The sequence below is a fragment of the Mastigoproctus giganteus genome, chromosome 13 (genome assembly GCF_048544385.1).
Source record: "Mastigoproctus giganteus isolate SK-2022 chromosome 13, ASM4854438v1, whole genome shotgun sequence".
In the NCBI taxonomy this organism is placed as follows: domain Eukaryota; kingdom Metazoa; phylum Arthropoda; class Arachnida; order Uropygi; family Thelyphonidae; genus Mastigoproctus; species Mastigoproctus giganteus.
Genome location: NC_143587.1, coordinates 94,901,240 through 94,921,366, shown reverse-complemented (window position 1 = coordinate 94,921,366; position 20,127 = coordinate 94,901,240). Strand labels below are relative to the sequence as shown.

The 20,127-nt window shown below is 39.1% G+C and overlaps 1 protein-coding gene across 1 annotated transcript in view; it reads left to right on the top strand.

The window, feature by feature from the left end:
- The window catches only part of LOC150076266 (GRIP1-associated protein 1-like), a 370,153-nt gene that overhangs the window by 292,552 nt on the left and 57,474 nt on the right, over positions 1–20,127 (top strand). Inside the window, exon 21 of the mRNA XM_090387422.1 lies at positions 19,111–19,204. Coding sequence (XP_090243548.1) covers positions 19,111–19,204 — 94 coding nt within the window. The remainder of the gene's footprint in view (positions 1–19,110; positions 19,205–20,127) is intronic.

Sequence of the window (20,127 nt, the reverse complement as noted above, 5' to 3'; positions counted from 1 at the left end):
CTGAGAAAAATTCTATCCCATGAGCCTTGAGCAATCTCTCCATGGCCAAATTGATTGACAAGGCTCTCATCATGTACTCCCTCCTATCGTGTCTGGGTAGAATTGGAGACACTTTCAAATTTAACCCTAACTGATGACTTTTTTTCAACATTGACCTGTACTTGTTAAGTAAATCTGCAGATCTACTATTAATGTCATTAGTGCCAATGTGTACAACAATATCACCCTTTGTGTCCTTTAAAGATGATATCTGCTCTACAGCATCACCAACTTTTGCCCTTTGGCAGACTGCACTGGCCGACCGGGCTAGCCGGGTGGGTAAAGTGCCTGCTGGGAAACCCAAAGGTCGCGGGTTCAAATCCCGCCTCGGGCTTGGATCAGAGAATTGCCAAAACTTTGGGAGGTGCATTATGGTCACAGAAGCTGATGCGCCAGCAACTAACAAAGAGAGGAAAAAAAAAAAAGACTGCACTGCTCAGAAAACTTCATATCTGCCTGCACAATTACTCCCAGGTCCTTTTTGTTCTCTACCACTGTTAGTGTAGTACCACAGAGTTGATACGTCACTCTGGGGTTACTGCTTCCCATATGTAGTACTTTACATTTGTCAATGTTAAACTTCATTTGCCACCTCTCAGCCCATCTGCTCAAGTTTTCTAGATCCTGTTGCAGCAGCATACCATCATTAGTGTCCTTAACAACCCTGCCAACCTTCGTATCATCTGCAAACTTGGACATTATGCTTGATATACCATCATCAATATCATTTATAAATATAAATATAGAAAACAACAATGGACCCAACACTGATTCCACCCATCCTTTTTACACAATATATTACCATTCTCCCTGACAATGGAGTCACCGACAATAACTAGCACATGTGGGACCAGTGCATTCTGCCTTGGAGATTGCCACTGTTGCCTGATGCAGAAGGTTGAGTTCTGCCGTTGAATTGGGCAGCTGAGAATTTGATGGGTCCCTCAATTTAATACCTTTGAGGGCATCTATCTGACTCCTCAAACTGTCATAGTTGCCTGTCAGAATGCTGAGTTGGCGATTAATTTCTTGACACTCTGCAACTAGCACACACACAAAGACATCCTCCTTGGCTATATCATGTCCTGTTCCATAAAGTCCGCAAACATTTCACAAGTTGTACTTTTTTTTTTTTTTTTTTAAGGCTGTGATGTGTTGTGGAATTCTAACCCCCCCCCCCCAAGTCATAGCACTTCTGTTTCTTTGTGCCTGTTGCTTTGCTGCTCTAGTCTGGGGCATGATATCTGATTGAATACTATTGATTAACAATGAAAATTAATTAGATTAATAAATTTAATTAATTAATGAACAATACTACACTATCTAATAGAATCCTAAATGCACTGATATGTATTATGCTATCTAGTTTTATGTTAGCGCTAACTATTTACCACAATTAAAAATTTGAATTCCCTACCACTCACTCTATACTATAAAAATGGCAGCAAGATTCAAATGAAACAACGATTTTACGTATATTAAGTAGTAACCTACAAAATCTCTATCTAAATTAAAAATAAAAATAACGAGTGTAACTAGCACTATAAAGCTACTTATAAACAATATGACAATTAAGTAAATAAAATGGAAAAAGTATTCAGAAAAACTTACAATTTCTTGGGGCTTGAAATTCACTGCTTGCACTTGTAATGACACTCAAGACCCTCTATAGCAGAGGTTCCCAAACTTTCTCGGTTCATGGTGCTCTTACTGTCCCAATAATTTTTTCACGGCACCCCTAGGCCAAAAGAAATACCTAACACAGTGGTTTTTGACCGTTTAATATATACCTATAAAATAATTTATTCTTTATATAGAGGTACTTTTTTTCTTGTTAGTTGTTGGCGCATCAGCTTCTATGGCCATAATGAACCTCCCAAAGTTTTTGCATTTTACTGTGATCCAAGCCCGAGGCAGGAATTGAACCCGCGACCTTTGGGTTGCCAGGCATGCACTTTACCTACCTGGCTAGCCCAGTCGGCATATAGAGGTACTAAATAAAGATCAATTATAGATCATCACAAAATTAAAAAGATACAGTACAATGGATATTGTACCATACCCTTTATATTGTACCCTTTTTATAATGAAATAAATATATAAATTAAAAAAAAAAATAATAATAATAATAACTTTAAGTAACTTAAACCCAAATTACACGGCACCCTAAGAATGTTGTTGCGGCACCCTGGTTGAAAACCACTGCTCTATAGTGTCCCGTATAGAGGAGCTTGTGTATTGTGGAAGTGAATAGTATGAATAAAATTTAAGGGAAGAATTTAACCCCTTAACCTCAGGGGCTCACATCTGGTGAGTATGGGCTTGGCACACCTAGGGTCCTGAGTTGGATATCATCATTCTTTTCTTTCTTGGTGATTCCTTTTACTTCTGACTCTCTCTCTCTATCAGAGTAATTCAGAATTATTATTATTATTTTTTTTTTGGCTAGTGTAGCAAAAGCCTTAGGCTTCCTTGCACCATATGGCTAATAATAATAATAATAATTAGACAAATTAATTATTATAGAGTATGGACAGATGACATGGTAGTGTTTTTTTTATTTGTGTGATGCTATATTAGCTTGTTTCTTTGCATCATTTGCCACTACTAATACTAATGTGAAATCATCTAAAGCGACCAGAACAGTTTTAATTTTTTTTTTTTTTTTGTAAATATGTGCTGTGATTATGAATATGATGCGATATTTTTACAGTGATTTTAGTATTGCTAACCAGGACAATAAAATTTAGCCCACTCCACATAGCCATTTGCATTATAAAATGAAATATAACAGGTTTAATAAAAGATTTCCCTTTTCAACCAAGTTGTCCAGTCATTGAAATTATTTTTTTAATAATTAAAAAAAGTAAATAAATAAAAAAAATATATATATGTATGTGTGTATGAGAGTGACTTGGATTTTTTTTTTTAATAGAAGATACATGTGCCAGAATGATAAAATACCCTTTAAGACAGATGATAGGAATGTTGGTTATACGAGGACTGGTATGAAAGTAATGCCTCCTAATTTTTTGCTTTCAAATGTTGTGCCATAGATCACTTCACATGTCACTGTGTGGTCACTAGGGGTTTTTTTACCATACTGAATGGTGCTGTGATTGGTCTCGTGAGTGCAGCACACGGATAGTTCAAAATGGTGGATGTTACAGATATACTTATCAAGAAAAGAGTAGTGATTGAATTTCTTACCAAGGAAGAAGTGACGCCTATCGAAATCCATACGATATGGATTTTGCTGTCTCAAAAATGTTTATGGTGACAATACTGTAGATGTGAATACAGTTAGATATTGGGTAAGACATTTTAAGAGTGGGAAAGTGACATTAGGTATAGGTATAGATATGTTGAGGGTCAGACGGCTCCTGGGATTTCTCCCGTCTCTGCATATGTTCTGAGCATCGAGTGACAGTACCCTGTCTATGCCAGAGGTTTAAAAATAATGTATAGGTCATGTGGTATGCAGTTTGTTGTGCCCATTGTTCATCCAGGCCCTAGTGGGACCTGGCTTTACCATATCTAGTTACGGGGATGCTGACCGGGTGTACCAAGAGACCACTTACTTTCCTGGGATTTTAGTGGCTAGGTCCTAAAATAAAGGTTGGAGCGATTGCGGTTGATTTAGTTGATGAAGTGGTCCAGTGTTGCTGTACCTCCCAAGGAGAGATGTGTCCTGCTATGGAATGACTTTCAAGGATTAGGTCAATATTCACTTCCCACATAGTGCTCGAGAATGTGTGGGGCTGGTTTGGTCTGTTTAGAATGGATAAGTTGCTGCTTGATATGTACTCCTCTAAGCACTGGCCTTTGTTCATTCCTCTCCATTCTGGTGTCTCACTGTGCCAGGCAGGTGATCTGCAGTTTGCATCAAGGCCTAATGTAAGTTTGGCAATCGGTAGTTGTTGCTGCAGATTCTGAAGATATTGTATTGTAGGGAATATGTCTTCTCCTGTCGAGCGTAGATGGACACTACGTAAAATTCCCCTAGGAATGATGCTATATGGGCGCAGACTGCCCAGGTTGTGCATAGGTTTGTTATCATAGTTACAGTGAGGTCAGGATTACAAACAGCGATGGCAGCCCACGGAGTTTCACCATCCACTTGGACAATTTGTAGTGGGTACCATCTAACTTGATATTTCTGTGTATAGGGCTCTTGTAGAAGAAGTAGATCTAACTTCTCTTTAGCTTTCTTAACTAGCTGTGCTATGACCGCCTTGGAGCGTTGTGCATTGTGTTGTGCTATCTTCATCTTTGACATGTTATAGTAGTTGTTATTACTTTCCATAATTGGTTCTCAGTTGTTGCACACCCTTTGCTTTAATGTAGACAGGGCATATACTGTCCCTGATGGAATGATCCGATGGTAGCTTCATGGCCCTACAGTTTGCACAAACCGGGGTTTCCGCTTTTTTTGGGCAATTGTTATATTCATGCCCAGTGTTGGCACAATGGCCACAAGTGGGTTGCAATTGCTTGCAGGTAGTAGTAGTAGTAGTGGCATGTGATGCAAGAAAGCAAATGTATGAGCTTATGCAGCATCAGCCAAAAAAAAAAAAAAAATCACACCATTCCCTCCAAATGCCTGTCCAGTTCCTCCTTAAATTTATTTAGCCTATTAACTTCCGCAACGACAGATGGAAGTTTATTTCCAGCAATTAACCACCAGCTGGCTAAAGGCAAATTTCCACACATCTATTCTACATCTGTCCTTTCTTAAATTGAATTTATGCCCCCTTAGGTTCGTAATCTGAACAGGTGGAAGGATCCCATCAGAATTCAGCGTGCTCAACCCATTCAAGGCCTTATACATCTCAATCAGATCACCACGCTTGCATCACATGCCACTAGTCTCCAGCCACTGCAATTTGCAGAACTTAAGCCTCTCTTGATAAGAGGATCCCTTCATTCCCCTCACCAATCTTGTTGCCCTTCTCTGTACATGCTCAAGTAAATCTACATCCTTCCTAAAATGAGGCCTCCAGACCTGTACGCAGTACTCAAGGCGTGGCCTGACCATTGCCTTATACAGAGGGATAATCACCTCCTTTTCCCTGCTAGCAAAATTCCTATATATCATTGACAAAACCCCATGACCTGCCCTGACAGCCTGTCTGCATTGCTCAGAAAACTTCATATCTGCCTGCACAATTACTCCCAGGTCTTTTTCATTTTCTACCACCTTAAGTGTAGTACCACACAGTTGGTACGTTTCTCTGGGGGTTACTTCTACCCATATGCAGTACTTTGCATTTTTCAAGGTTAAACTTCAGTTGCCACTTCTTAGCCCATCTTCCCAAATTATCTAGATCCTGTTGCAGTAGCACACTGCCATTACTGTCATTAACAACCCTGCCAACCTTTGTATCATCTGCAAACTTCGACACTAAGCCTGATATACCTTCATCAATATCATTGATAAATATACAAAACAACAGTGGACCCAACACCGAACCCTGTGGGACTCCACTAATAACATTAGTCCAAGAAGAGCAGCACCCATTGATTACCACCCTCTGTCTTCTCGCACTTAACCATCCTTTTATCCATTGTAGCAACTTACCCTTAATACCATTCTGCTCCAATTTGTACAATAGTCTTCCATGCGCAACAGTGTCAAAAGCTTTCCTGAAATCCAAATATATGATATCAAAATTCTTTTTTGCATCCAGTTCCTTTGTAACCACATCATAATATCCTATCAAATTTGTCAGACAAGACTTTCCCTTAACAAACCCATGCTGTGTCTGAATTATTGCTGCAGTTTTGTCTAGATGATCCTGCAATGCATCTTTAACCAGCGACTCCATTATTTTACCCGGAACAGAAGTTAAACTAACTGGTCTGTAATTACTCGTGTCACCCTTCGATCCCCCTTTGTGAATTGGGGATACATTTGCACATCTCCAGTCCGTGGGAACCTCCCCTGAGTCCAAGGATGCTCTCATAATTATGGCTAAGGGTTTGCTTAGTTGCTTTGCCACCTCCTTTAATATAACTGGATAGATCCCATCCACCCCAGGTGCTTTTCTTACGTTTAACTTCAATAGTTTCTCTTCCACTTTGCTCTCAGTTATTACAAAATCATTAAGTATCCTGCTACAATTTGATAACCTTCTGCCATTTTCAAACCTTAATAATTCCTCACGTGTGAATGGAGATGTAAAATACTCATTCAGTTTGTTTGCTATCTGAGCAGGATCATCAACAGTCGAACCAACGATGTCAAGTGGACCAATCAGATTCATCCCCTTCCTTTTAGAGTTTATATAAGTAAAGAAATCCTTGCTGTTTTTCTTAGCGTCTTTTGCCAAGGATTTCTCGTAATCTGCCTTCGCCTGCCGAACCTCCTTTATGACCTGATTACAGATTAACTTATATCTGCCATAGGCTTCTGAGTCACTTGATAAATTATATGCATCCCATGCATTTTTCTTCTCTGTTACGAGTCTCATTAGTTCATTTGACAACTATTTAGGCCTAAACATTGAACAATATTTCTTAATAGGTATGAAACTTTTAGTAGCATCCATGATTAATTCCTTGAATGCTTCCCACTTAGAATTTACTGTTGGTAACATTGTCAGTTGATCCCACTGTACAGAATTTAAAAACTGTCAGAGACCACTGTACTCGCCTTTACGGAAGAAAAAACCCTTTCCTTTACCCCTGATGGTAATTAAATCTTTAAGTAAATCCCACGTCAGTTCACTGTGATCACTGCCACCTAGTGGTTATTTTATCTGCAAATTCCTAATACATGAATGATCACTGCTGATAACCAGATCAAGAGTATTCCTTTCTCTGGTTGCCTCTCGAACATGCTGCTGCAGAAAACAATCATCCAATAAATCCACAAAAGTCTGACTAGTGTGTGAGTGTCCAACTGACAAGTTCCAGTCAATATCTGGGAAGTTAAAATCCCCCAATATAAGACATTCCGATTTACTACCCCACTCTGTTTCTCTGAACAATTGTTCATTGTACTCATTCGAGTCATTAGGCCTATAACACACTCCTACTCTTATTTTTGCTTTCGCAGTGCTTATGTCACACCAAACTGACTCAACAGTGCACTGTTCATCTATATCAACTGGATGCACTTCTTTTGATTTTATATTTTTTTTTCTTAATTAACAGCATAACACCTCCTCCCTTCCTATCCTGTCTATCCATTCTGTACACATTGTACTCCCCAAATTCCAGTTCGGCATTCCTTATATCAGTGTGACACCATGCCTCTGATATCCCAACAATATCCACCTTTGATGTCTTGACCAACACTTCAAATTCATCAAATTTATTTACTATACTTCTAGCATTGGTATACATGCAAGTATACATGCACCTATTCTTATTCTTAGTTACTCTAACACATCCCATATACCCGCCTGTTTCACGATGACTGCCACCCGTCTCTGAAACCCCCAACACCCCTCGCTCCAGGTCGCTACTTATTCTAATAGAAGTTGTGCAAGAATCACCTTCACCTCTGCCTACGGCTACTGTTAAACTGTTAGTCCTTGTATCCCCACAAGCTATCAGTTTCCCGACCCACCCAACACTGCCTCGATAGCATCAGCAAATATTCTTGCACCCTTTCTATTTAATTGTATCCCATCCCTGTAGAAGCAGTCTCTCCTGTTAACAAGTACAGTCCAGGCTGAAAAAAATTTTATCCCTTGAGCCCTGCACAATCTTTCCAGGGCTGAATTGATCGACAAGGCTCTCATCATATACTCCCTTCTATCGTGTCTGGGCAGAATTGCAGACACTTTCAAATTCACGGCTTTTTTTCGTCAGTGACCTGTACTTGTTAAGTAATTCTGCCAGTGTCCTACTCTTGATATCATTTGTGCCAACGTGTACAACTATATCACCTTTTGTGCTCTTAAAAGATGATATCTGCTCTACAACGTCATCAACCTTTGCCCCTGGCAGACATACCCTGGTCCTGTTCCACCTATCCTTTTTACAAAGGATGTTTCCCATTTCCCTGACAATAGAGTCACCAACAACTACTAGTTCCTGAGGGACCAGCGCATTCTGCCTTGGGGGTTGCCGCTGTGTTGCGTGTTGACCAAGTGCAAGCTCTGGCGTTGATGTGGGCAGCTGAGAGCCTGATGGGCCCCTCAATTTAGATCTTTCGAGGGCATCCACTGTGTCCTTCAAACTCTCATATAGGCCCATAACAACGCTGAGTTGTCACCTGATTTCCTTACACTCCTTACATCGCGCACACACAAAGAAATCCCTCATGGCAATATCATGTTCCGTTCCAGATAGTTCGGCAAACATTTCACAAGTTGCACATTTTTTTAGGCTGTGATGCGTTGGAGAATCGCCCCCCTCAGTTCTCCCCCGAGTCACAGTGAGTCATGTGGCCAAAGCGACAACACCGGAAGCATTTGGGAACAGCCACATGCTCTCTGAAACGGTGGCTGCCCCAGTTTATACAGATTCTGGACTGTTGGTTCAGGATTCTCCAAGCGGCCGGAGATAGTTCAATGATCCAGTTAGCAGAATTTCAATTTCTGGACTTCTATACCTTGGTATCATATGTTGTCGCGGCTCATCGTCGGTGGGTAGCTGATGGCAGTTTTTGGTATAGATCTCTTGAACTAGTTCTTCTGGGGTCACGTCTTTGTCGATGCCTAATATTAGTATGCTTGGCCCTTTCTCTGTAGGTGGTTCAGCTATGAGGCCTAAGGAGGGTATTTTAGGATTTTGTAGTGTTCCTTGTAGATCTTCCTCAGTGTCAGTCTGTATTATAACTCTAACGTTTCTTGTCTTTCTGACAGATCTAATCTTCGTGTGTTTGAAGTCATCCTTAAGCTTTTCGATTACTGTTTGTTTCACTTCCTCAGTCATTTTGTGGACTTCGTTTGACATTGGTTTCAATGTTACTAGGTGTGGTTTGGTGATCGGGGTTTTCTTGGGGGCTATTCCAGCCTAACCTGCAGGACGATTTCCATTTGTAGTGTTGATGTTGTTCCTCAGCGCCTGTGAATAAATGGGAGCACACTGTGGCATGTGGTTTGCCCCACTGTTTTGGAGGACCTCCAATTTTGCTGTGGCAATTTCCTTCTCTAGCTGAGTTTGTACCAAGATTGTCTCCATTTTCATCCAAATGGAGATGATCTCTGTGTGGAAAACAGCGGTAATCCTGTTGGTTGGCTCCTTAAAGAGGCTCTTCAGGGCAGTTCGCAAAGCAAGGGACTGCTCCAGGACAGTTCCTTCTAGGAGAGCTGGGTCTATAGGGGTCTCTTGTAGTTTATCCCTTGGCTTTCCTGAGGCTTTGTCATTTTGGGTGGCAATTTGCTCTGTGGATTCCTTGTTTTCACTTTGGGAGCGAGTCTCCCTAAGTGAAAACAAGGAATCTTGTTTTCACTTAGGGAGACTCCCTACTTCCGCTTGGAGGCGGAAGCTCCAGATTGCATGGATTCAGTGTCCTTGTAGCAGTCCACTACGACTGGGTCATCACTGTGAGCTGTCTGTGACATAAGCGCTCCAGAATTTCCTGATATCTCTTCCTTTTCCATCATTTCCGTGTTATCGGGTTCACTTTGGATAACCAAGCCTGTATTGTTTTCATTCAAGAGAGGAATGAAAGCGACATTGAATGACACTAGCTAGGTGTTTCTAATGCAGTTATTAGCCTTGCAGCAGAGCAATAAGTTTTTGAACTGTCTCCCTTCAAAAATAGTGGGGGGGGGAAAGGTTGTTCCAAGACCGGCCCAGAAGGATACTGTTACTTTCTGTATAATGCCTGTGGACATTCGCTTCACAAATAGTGAACTGCAGTCAAGGTCACAGCTAATAAATGTCAGATGACTAATCCCTGTGCCGGAGGGGAATACTACACATTCCGCAGTACGGGTCAGTACATTAGGTTGTCTATGGCAGAGAGGGGAGGGACTCGATAGTCATGATTTATTTGCAAAATAGTTTTGTGACTATATTACAAAATAGTTTTATCACAGTCAATTTTTATGACTGTGAAGTCACAAAATGTTGGGACAGTATCACAGTCTAAAGTCACTCAGGTGGGAACTCCCTCCCGTCAAATGCAGGATCCAAACGTTTTGAACCGGAATATTTGGTCACCCTCCCTATTTCCTTGTTGTCAGTGGCATGGTGACCTGTCTGCCAACAAAGGGAACAGGTAAAAAATGCTTGCATTCTGCTAAATAACCCAGTAGATGTAAAAATAGTCTCACCTAGGGAGTCCGCTAATGTTTCTTTAACACTTGATACACTTTGCCTGAAACAGAAAGCACTTAAACTAGGGCTTACAATACTGGTCAAAATCTTAATACCACTATTTTGGTATTTTTAATTTATAAAACCGGGATACCGGTATTAATACCAGTATTCCAAAAACAAACGTTTTTCTCAATAAATTTTGATGACAGTTAGATGCAATAAAGTAAGGAAAAAAACAGGTACTGTAATTACTTGAATTCATGTTTTAAATAAACTTTTATTGTAATAATAAATATTCTGAAAAAAAATCATTAAAATACAGTTATTCTAAAAACAAAAAAATACATATTGTTACTGCAAAGTTTAGTTATGTTTAAGCATACACACTACCTATCTGAATAAAGTGAGCTCTTAAGAAACATAAGCAATCAATTGTATGATCGTTTAAAATGGATCTAATTTTGGTACGTACAGTATTTGATTAGCAGCAGAAAATGCCCTTTCGGATTCTATTCTGGTACTATTGTACTGAGATAATCGTAGACGATCTCAGTCCATATTTTCTAGGCTTTGAACTTTTTTTAGCAAAAATAGTTAAGTATTTCATTAATTTCCGACACAAGTTCATCTTTTAAAATCTCATTGGAGTCAGGCAATTTCTTATTTTGGAAAGAATTTGCAGAACACTGATGTTCTATTCCATGTTGGTCTTCCATGGTTGAATTATGTTCATTATTTTCTGAAGGAGAAAGGCGTTTTGAAGTATAATTTTCAGTATAGTATCTTTACTGAGTCTGGGAGAGAGCAGAGAGTGGGGATAAGGAATAAAGAAGAGAGCAAAGGTTGCAGTTAAGGAATTCTTCACATATATAAATACAAAGAACAGAAGGACAAATCAGATTGGACCCTTATGTAATGGATGTGGGATAGTATTAGATAGCATAGCTGAAGTTGCAGATGAACTCAACAGTTACTTTGCATCGATATTTACATAAAAAAAAACCTTAGTGTGAATGAGGTATTATGGAAGGGAAGTTGAAAAAAAATGTAATTAATGATGTTGAAATTTCAAATGATTATTTAATGAGAACTTTCACGCCTACAGGGGAGTAAGGCTCCTGTAGTTGATGGCATATACCCTATAATCTTAAAGGAGGCGGCAAGTGAGTGCATTGACCCATTAAGTCCAGTTATCAGAGCATCACTGGACAGGAGAGATTCCATTGGATTAGTGTAAATTGGAACATAAAGGCGGTTCTAGGAATGTAACGGGAAATTACCGACTGGCCAGTCTAACTTCAGTAGTAGGGAAAATCATGGATGCAATGATCAAGGGTGGAATTCAAGATCATTTAGATGGAAATCTGTAGGATACACAGCATGGTTTTGTAAAGAGAAAATCATGTTTAACAAATCTGGTTAGCCATTTTGACAGGTCACTCGTGAGCTGGATTTAGAGAATAATTTCAACATTATTTATTTGGATTTCAGCAAAGCATTTGACTCAGTCCAATTTGATTTTCCCTATGATTCCAGCCTGCTCCAATTTTATAAGTTGGAGCAGGCTGGAATCATAGGGAAAATCCTTAGATGGATAGCATGATGACTTGAAGGCACCAGGCAGAGGGTTGTGATAAATGGTAATTCCTCAGATTGGGTTAATGTAAGTAGTGGGTTCCCCCAAGGATCAGTATTGGGACTACTGTTGTTTTTGATTATCTTAAATGACATCTATGGAGGGCGTGAGGTCTAAACTTGCAGACAATGTAAAGATCAGTAGAGTAGTTAATGATCGCCACCAAGTAGAGCTTCTTCAGAGTGACCTAGATAGACTTCCGGGATGGTCAGAAAAGTATGCTTTAATTCAGAAAAATGTAAGGTCTTACACCTGGGGACCAGCAACCCCAAAATAACTTATACACTTGGTGGAGTTGAACTAAAGCCAGTACTGGAGGAACGGGACTTGGGAGTTACGATATGGTCAGACATGAAGTTGTCCGAGAATTGTGGACAGGTTGCAATGTTGCATGGTGTCCTATCAATGATTTATTGCACATTTGCTAGTAGAGATAACTTCATAATCTCATAAAGGTGATTTTATAACTGATTAAATTATAAATAATTATTTTTTAAAATTAGTACCAAAAAAACCGGTATTTTTTTTGTATCAATACCGGTATTTCAATACCACAAAAAAATGACTGGGATCCTGGTATTGTAAGCCCTAACTTAAACCACATGTTTAGACACAAAATCAGGAGCTGGAAATAACGTGTCCACGCTGAATGGCTGCCATATTTGACAAGCACCAAAGCAGCCAGCCAGTAATGTTAGTGACAACAGACAACAAGAGCAGATCAACTCGCTGATCAATGAGAATCGCCATATCACAACATGCAAATTGTGTGATGCAGTAGATACAGCAAAACCTGCTGCGATAACCATCATGAAGGAACTAGGCTACAAGGTTTGTGCCCACCCATCATCATCATCAGCCATTTTCAATCCACTGCAGGATGAAAGCCTCTCCAGCAACTTTCCAGTTCCTTCTGTTTTGTGCAATGGCCATCCATTGCACAAAACAGAAGGAACTACCCACAAACCACAAACTCATGAATTTCATCTATCCATCTTCATCCTTGTCTTTCAGGTTTCTTCTAGCTCCTCTTGGGTACCATTCTGTTATTTTCTTAGTCCATCTGTTATCATGTCTTCGAGCTATGTATCCTGCCCAAGACCATTTTAGTTCTTTAGTTTTGATAAGAATGTCCTTTACTTGAGATTGCTACTTAATCCATGTGTTTCTCTTCTTATGTAACAGTCTGATTCCCAATATAATTCGTTCCATTCTTCGCTGTGTAGTTCTCAGCTTCTCTTTCATTGTTTTGGTGAATGCCCAAGTTTCACTTCCCTAAGTCATGGTGGGGAGTATACATTGGTTCATTATTTTACGTTTCAGACAAACTGGGATATTGCTCTTCAGTATGTGACTATATTTCCTGAATGCTATCTATCCAAAATTTATTCTTCTCTTGACTTCCAGTCATTTATCATTATTACAGCTAATAACTTGTTCCAGATAAGTATATGACTCCACCTTTTCAATTGCTCTTCAGTATGTGACCATATTTCCTGAATGCTATCCATCCAAAATTTTTCTTCTCTTGACTTCCAGTCATTTATCATTATTACAGCTAATAACTTGTTCCAGATAAGTATATGACTCCACCTTTTCAATTACTGCTCATTCAATCATTATGTCCCTTTCTGTGGCATACTTGTTCATCATTACTTTTGTTTTAGCCCTATTCATCTTTAGTCCAAAATCCTTACTAACTGTGCATAACTGATTAAGATTTTCCTCTAATTCTTTGGGATCGTGGCTTATGACCACAATGACATCTGTAAATCGTAAATGGTTTAGGTACTCTCCATTCACATTGACTCCTTTCTGTGACCAGTCTAATCTTCTGAAAGCTTCCTCAAGGGCAGCAGTAAACAACTTCGGAGATATTGTGTCTCCTTGTCGAACTCCTTTCTCGATTTTAAATTTGCTACTATCTTTGTCTAGTCTAATAAAGGAAGTAGCATTCTCATATATTTTCTTCAAAATCATAATATATGGGGTATCTATACCTTGTCTTTCCAGCGCCCGAAACATTGCCTTATGCTATATGGAGTCAAATGCCTTTTCATAATCCACAAATGCTAGGCATAATGGTGTTTTATATTCATTTGCTTTCTCCATTAGCTGTGATATTACGTGAAGGTGATCCATAGTTGAGAATCCTGTCCTAAAGCCAGCTTGCTCTTTCAGTCGATTCTCATCAAGTATTCTTTCTAATCTCTTAGTAATGACCCTTGTGAACAACTTGTGGATGTTGGATAACAAGCTAATTGGTCTATAATTTCCAATTTCTGATTTATTTCCTTTCTTATGCAGCAAAACTATGATTGCATTATTCCACTGCTTAGGCGTCTCACCTCTTCTAATGCATTTTGTGAAGAGCCTTGCCAGTTTTTTTTGTTATGTCTCTTCCTCTCAATTTTAACAACTCTACAGTAACTTCATCTTCCCCCAGGGCTTTCTGATTATTCATGACCTCTAAGCTGAGAGGTCATGATTATTCATGACCTCTCACCATTTTTGAGACCCACCCAGTGGATCCCAAAAATGCTGACACATGAGCACAAAGAAGCCCGGAATGTCATCTGTATGGAACTTCTCCAGTGCTATAAGAGTGAAGGAGAGGTTTTTTCTTTCATGCATAGTCACAAGTGGCAAAACCTAGGTCCACCATTATGACCCTGAAATGAAGAGAAAGTCAATGGAGTGGCACCATCAAAATTCACCGTGCAAGAAGTTCAAAAGACAGCCTTCTGTTGGTAAAGTCATGGCCACAGTGTTTTGGGACAAAGATGGGGTCTTGCTTGTGGACTTCTTGGAATGTGACGCACAATCAACTCACATCAATATGTGAAAACGTTGAAAAGGTTGAAAGCCTGCATCTGTACAGTTTGACCTGATAAAAATCTTATTGAAGTTCTTCTCCACAACAACGCATGACCCCACACCAGTCTGCACATGATGGAGGCCATTGCAAAACTGGGGTGCACTGTTCTTCCTCACCCCTCCCATAGCCCAGATCTTGCACCTTCCGACTATCACCTCTTTGGCCTGCTGAAGGATTCACTCCATGGAACCCATTTTACGGATGATGACCAGGTCAAGCATGGTGATTGCAAAGCCCTCTGGAGCAAGAATATAGACTTCTACAGGATTGAAATACAATGTCTCACTCAGAGATGATGGAAGTGCATGGAAAATATGGTGACTTTGTGGAAAAATAAGTGTATTTATTAGTGATTGAGGATTAATTGATGTAAAAGGCATAGATGTAGGAATTAAATTTTCTGAGGGAAAAAAATAGGAGGCATTACCCAGACTACACACACATGAGGGGCACAAATTCAAATTGAAGAAGAATGGATGCGGAATAGATGTGCAAGAGTTTGCCTTTACCCAACAGGTGGTTGATTGTTGGCACAAACTTCCATGTGTTGTGGAAGTTGATAGTATAAATAAAGTATAAATAAATTCAAGGAAGAACCAGACAAATTATTGGAGAGAATGAATAGATGAAATGAGAGTGTTGTGGTTTTTTTTTTTTTTTTTTTTTGGCTGATGCTTTTCTAAGCTTGCTTTCTTGCATCATTTTCCACTCCTAATTCTAATTCATCCCCTCATACATCTCATTCTACACTTCTGTTTTGCTTACATTCAGTAAGCAATGCTTTTTTCTGTTATAAAAATTAGTTATTGCATTTTTTTTTTCCCTGCAGTATGGTACCAAATTTTTCTTTCAGATTCATGATTAACATAACAGAATTAATTTAAAAATTTAGTTTCATTTTACATTTTTTAAAGCCTTTTTGATCAGTGTTGTTAGCACATTATTTTATTAGTTTCCAATTGGGTAGTGCCAGATTAATCTGTGAGTATCCTTATTAGGTAAACACTGAATGTGCCACTGTTTATCAGTTGTTCTCAGACTATAAGAAATATTAGAGTATAGACTTCAAAAAGTCAGATTCACTACTGGAACTGTCCCCTTTCTGTTTTATTCAGAAGATGCTAATTTGATATGTTATAATTTTACTGTTTGAGGTGTGTGTGTGTGTGTGTGTGTGTGTGTGTGTGTGTGTGTGTGTGTGTGTGTGTGTGTGTGTGTGTGTGTGTGTGTGTGTGTGTGTGTGTGTGTGTGTGTGTGTGAGTGAGTGAGTGAGTGAGTGAGAGAAGACCAGGAGAGATAGAGTAAGAAATGCAACTATTCAGGAGAAATTTGGAGAGGAATGATTGAGAGAAACAGGTTGAGATGATTTTGGTTGTGTAAAGAGAATGGAGGATAACAGGCTGTCAAAGAGGATGTTAGAAATAAAAATGGAAGATAAAAGACCAAGAGGAAGGCTGAGAAGAAGATGGCAAAAAGAGGTGAAGAACAATGTGGAGAGGAGGCATTTGCTGGGAAGTGCTGGAGAGAGAGGAATAGTAGGAAGAGAACCAAATGGAAAAGATTGGTTTCTTTAATTGAAAGAAAGCTGACGCAATCCAAGTGAACCTTAACCGCACTTTGAGGAAAGGAAAGCCATTCTATGCTGCCCCACATGGTGGATTCAATCACATGCTTGATCCTCAAGAATGGCTCAAATACATCGCCAGATTTTCAAATACAACCACAGTCCCATCTACAGTTGTCCAGCCTGACTATGAAAACCCTTCAGATGTCCTAGGGACTATCCAGATCACGGAACAGGAGCTCATACGTGCCATCAATTCCCTTCCCACAACAGCCACTGTTGGGGAGGATGGAATTCCACAATTTATGATCAAATGCTTAAGCACATTCATCATAGGCCCTCTTCTCTCGATCTACAACAGATGCCTCGCTGAGCATTATTTTCCACCCCAGTGGAATAAATACAGAGTGTACCCCATCCCCAAAAACCAATTTGCCTCAAACGTCAGCCAGTTCAGACCCATATCAGTTGCCTCTTGTCTGTTAAAAACTCTTGAAAAGGCTTTGCTACCCACAATCACTCAACAAATCCTCCAGACGAAACCACCTGAAATCCATTATGCTATCGCAGGAAAATCATCAATCACTAACTTGGCAGCCACCACAGAACGCATTCTCTCAGCATTCGAACAAAGAGCTGAGCTAGCAACCACATACCTCGACATAAGCGCAGCCTTTGATGCCGTGTCGATTCCGGCCTTGCTCCTCCTACTTAAGGAGAATTTTCACATTCGAGGTGATATGCTGTGCTTTTTGGAATCACTTCTCAGTCACAGAATACTTATTCTCCATCGGCAGCAACATACCCTATCCTGCGACATTACTGCTGGAGTACCGCAGGGGGGTGTCCTGTCTGGTGTCCTGTTCACAGCCATCATCGTGCCCATTATTGCCTCAACGAATGGTCTCCTATGCTATGCCGATGACTTCAAACTGCTGACTCCAATTAACCCTGGCGACGACCCCGCCCAGCTTAGCAACAGGATCAATTCCCAACTTAAGGATCTAGAATTGTACCTGGCAAACTTCAATCTAAAAATCAACCCTCTGAAGTCTGCTCAGGTTATATTCTCCCTTAAATCCATGCCGACAGTACTCAACGTTTCACTCGCAGGGGTACGAATACCAAACGTACCCTCGCACACAGACCTTGGCGTTCTGTTCGACCAAAAGATGTCCTTTGTCCACCAGATCGACAAACTCAGTACCAGATTTTCTCGTCTACGGTGGATCTCAAAGCAGCAGCTGCTACACGTCCGACATCCTGCCACTGTTAAAAGGTTCATCACCTCCACCGTCTACCCTGCCATTCTCTATGGTGCAGAAATATGGGCCTCTGCTGCACATACAAACCTTAAGCGGGTGTACACTGCTGAATACTGGCTACTGAAATGGGCGAATAACAAGCTTCGGCTACCTCCCGCTACCACAACTACCATGATGGCACAAGCACTCGACATCCCGAGGTTGAAGTTCCTGATCGTTGAAAAGAGGCTGGTCTTCACAGCCAAACTCATCTCAGGCCAAATATCATCTCCAAATATTTGGAATGCTTGCTCTTGGAGGATTCCACAGCCAAGCCTAAGGTCGGTACCAGCACTTGTGGCTCACCACAACAGGCTTGTACTCACCGAAAGATTTCTGCCCAAGAAGATGCTCGCTGCCCTCAACCGTGTGGACGCCGACATCGACACCATAATAAGTAAAAAGAAGGACAGACACAAGTTTATCAAAGCTCTTGAAACCTGAATCACTGCCAACTTGTATTTGTTTTTCTTTATTTGTGTTCAGCTCCTTGTTTTTATGATGTATTTGTATTTCTTTTTGCATTTGTAATCTGTATTTTGTAGCCTTTTGTATGTGTTCGCTATATTTTGTAGCCATTTGAATTTGTACTTATGTTATCTATATGTGAACCCCTGGCGCTCGTCGCCGTGATGGGATATTGTGCTGTAAATCTACTTCACAATAAAGATTTATTTATTTATTTATTTATTTATTTCCTTATTGACCCAGCAAGAAGCTGGAATGACAATGGATAAGTAAGTATAATTTTACTGTTTACCTTTGCACAGCCATTAGTGATATAATTTACTTAATTCATCTTTTGGTTCTCTTTTAATAGTGTAAATGTAACAGTGGGTAATTAAGTAGATTAACATTCAGATCCATAATACTCAATTCCTCTTACCTGCCATTTCATGTGATCTTCATATTCTGGATTTTTTTGTGGTTCAGTATGATGGTTCCTCCTTTCTGCCACTATTCATATAGGATTTTTCCAAGTATCTGATAAGTTATTTTTCAATTACCAGGATTACAACTTTTTGCTTGGATACTCTTGGGAATGAGTGTTACAAGGGCTCAGACTACACTACTCATAACATTACAGTGCTCACAATGATGTCAGTTAATTTTTTTATATTTTTGTGTATGTTTTATCAGGCCTCACCTGGCATATCTCACAATCAAATCCAAACCTCATTCAAGGTGTACAGTGACTAACAAATTTTTCTTTTTTCTAAAAATGATATACTCACTCATTTTTTTTTTTCTAATAAAAAATTCATAAACTTGATATTAATTAACAGCATTTTTGTTATTTTCATTCAGTTTCCAGGATGAATTGTGAGTTTAGATATGATTAAATATATTTTCAGAGTACTTTGGTGTAGTCATCCAAAAAAAGCCAATTCACTCTTTGATTCTGTTGAATTACATCAGGAAATGGCAAATAAATTTATATCCTTTTTTTAATTCACTGTTATAGATCAATCATTTAGAAGTTAGTAATTCAGCAATGGCAGAGGACTTGATGACTAAAACTGCTATAATTCAGTATTATTGTATGGAGGGAAGGCCAGGTAAGTTGTTTTTGTTTCACCGTTTTTTTTTTTTTTTTTTTAGTGTGCTTTTGTTAAAAAAAAAAAAAAAAGACATCTGTTTAAAAAGTTGTAATTGTACAAGCCAATTACTAGTAAAAATTTCTAAATAAACAAAAAACAAAAAAAACAAAAAAAAAATTCTTAAAAAAAAGTATATTTACAAAACTTTTGATAATAGTGACTTACCACCCTTTCTTTCTTTTCTGAAGTATTAATCTGTTTATTATTAGTAGTATTGTTTATGGTTTTCAGTGTGCACATCACGTTTTACTTCAAGGGGGAATTGGAAATTAGTCAAAAGAGGCTCATTTTTCCCTAGTGTAGTTCATATATAAAACCAAAGTTTTTTTATGCTTTTTTAATCAGCTTATTTTTATTGCTATTATCATTTTCATTGCATATATACTTTTTTTTTAAAAATTTCTCTAGTCATAATATGAGAGGGTATTGAAAAGTTCATAGCTTCATACAAAAATATGACAGTAAAATTGTGAATACAATTTATTTGGTTATTTGACCCTTTATATAAACAACTTCAAGAATAGGTTCATGAGTTTATTGTGTTTTGCTCATAAACGTATTGAACTTAGATTGTTTTCTTTTTTTCAAATAATGGAAAAATTAAAACATCATGCTGTAATAAGATAGGTGAAGAAGGGTGTAATGCAAAATGAAATCCATGATGATATGGTACATAATTTGAGTACATTTGTTCCATTTTATGCCATGGTAAATGGGCAATGGCATTTAGACTGTGGGGGGGGGGAAGCATTGAAGATGACCCCTGCAATGGATGATCATTGATTTTGATAGAAGAATTTGATTTGTTACAGGTTTCTACAGTGGGTACCGTGGTTTCTGATAACTGATCAAAAACATCGTCAGTGTATGACTTCAGAATT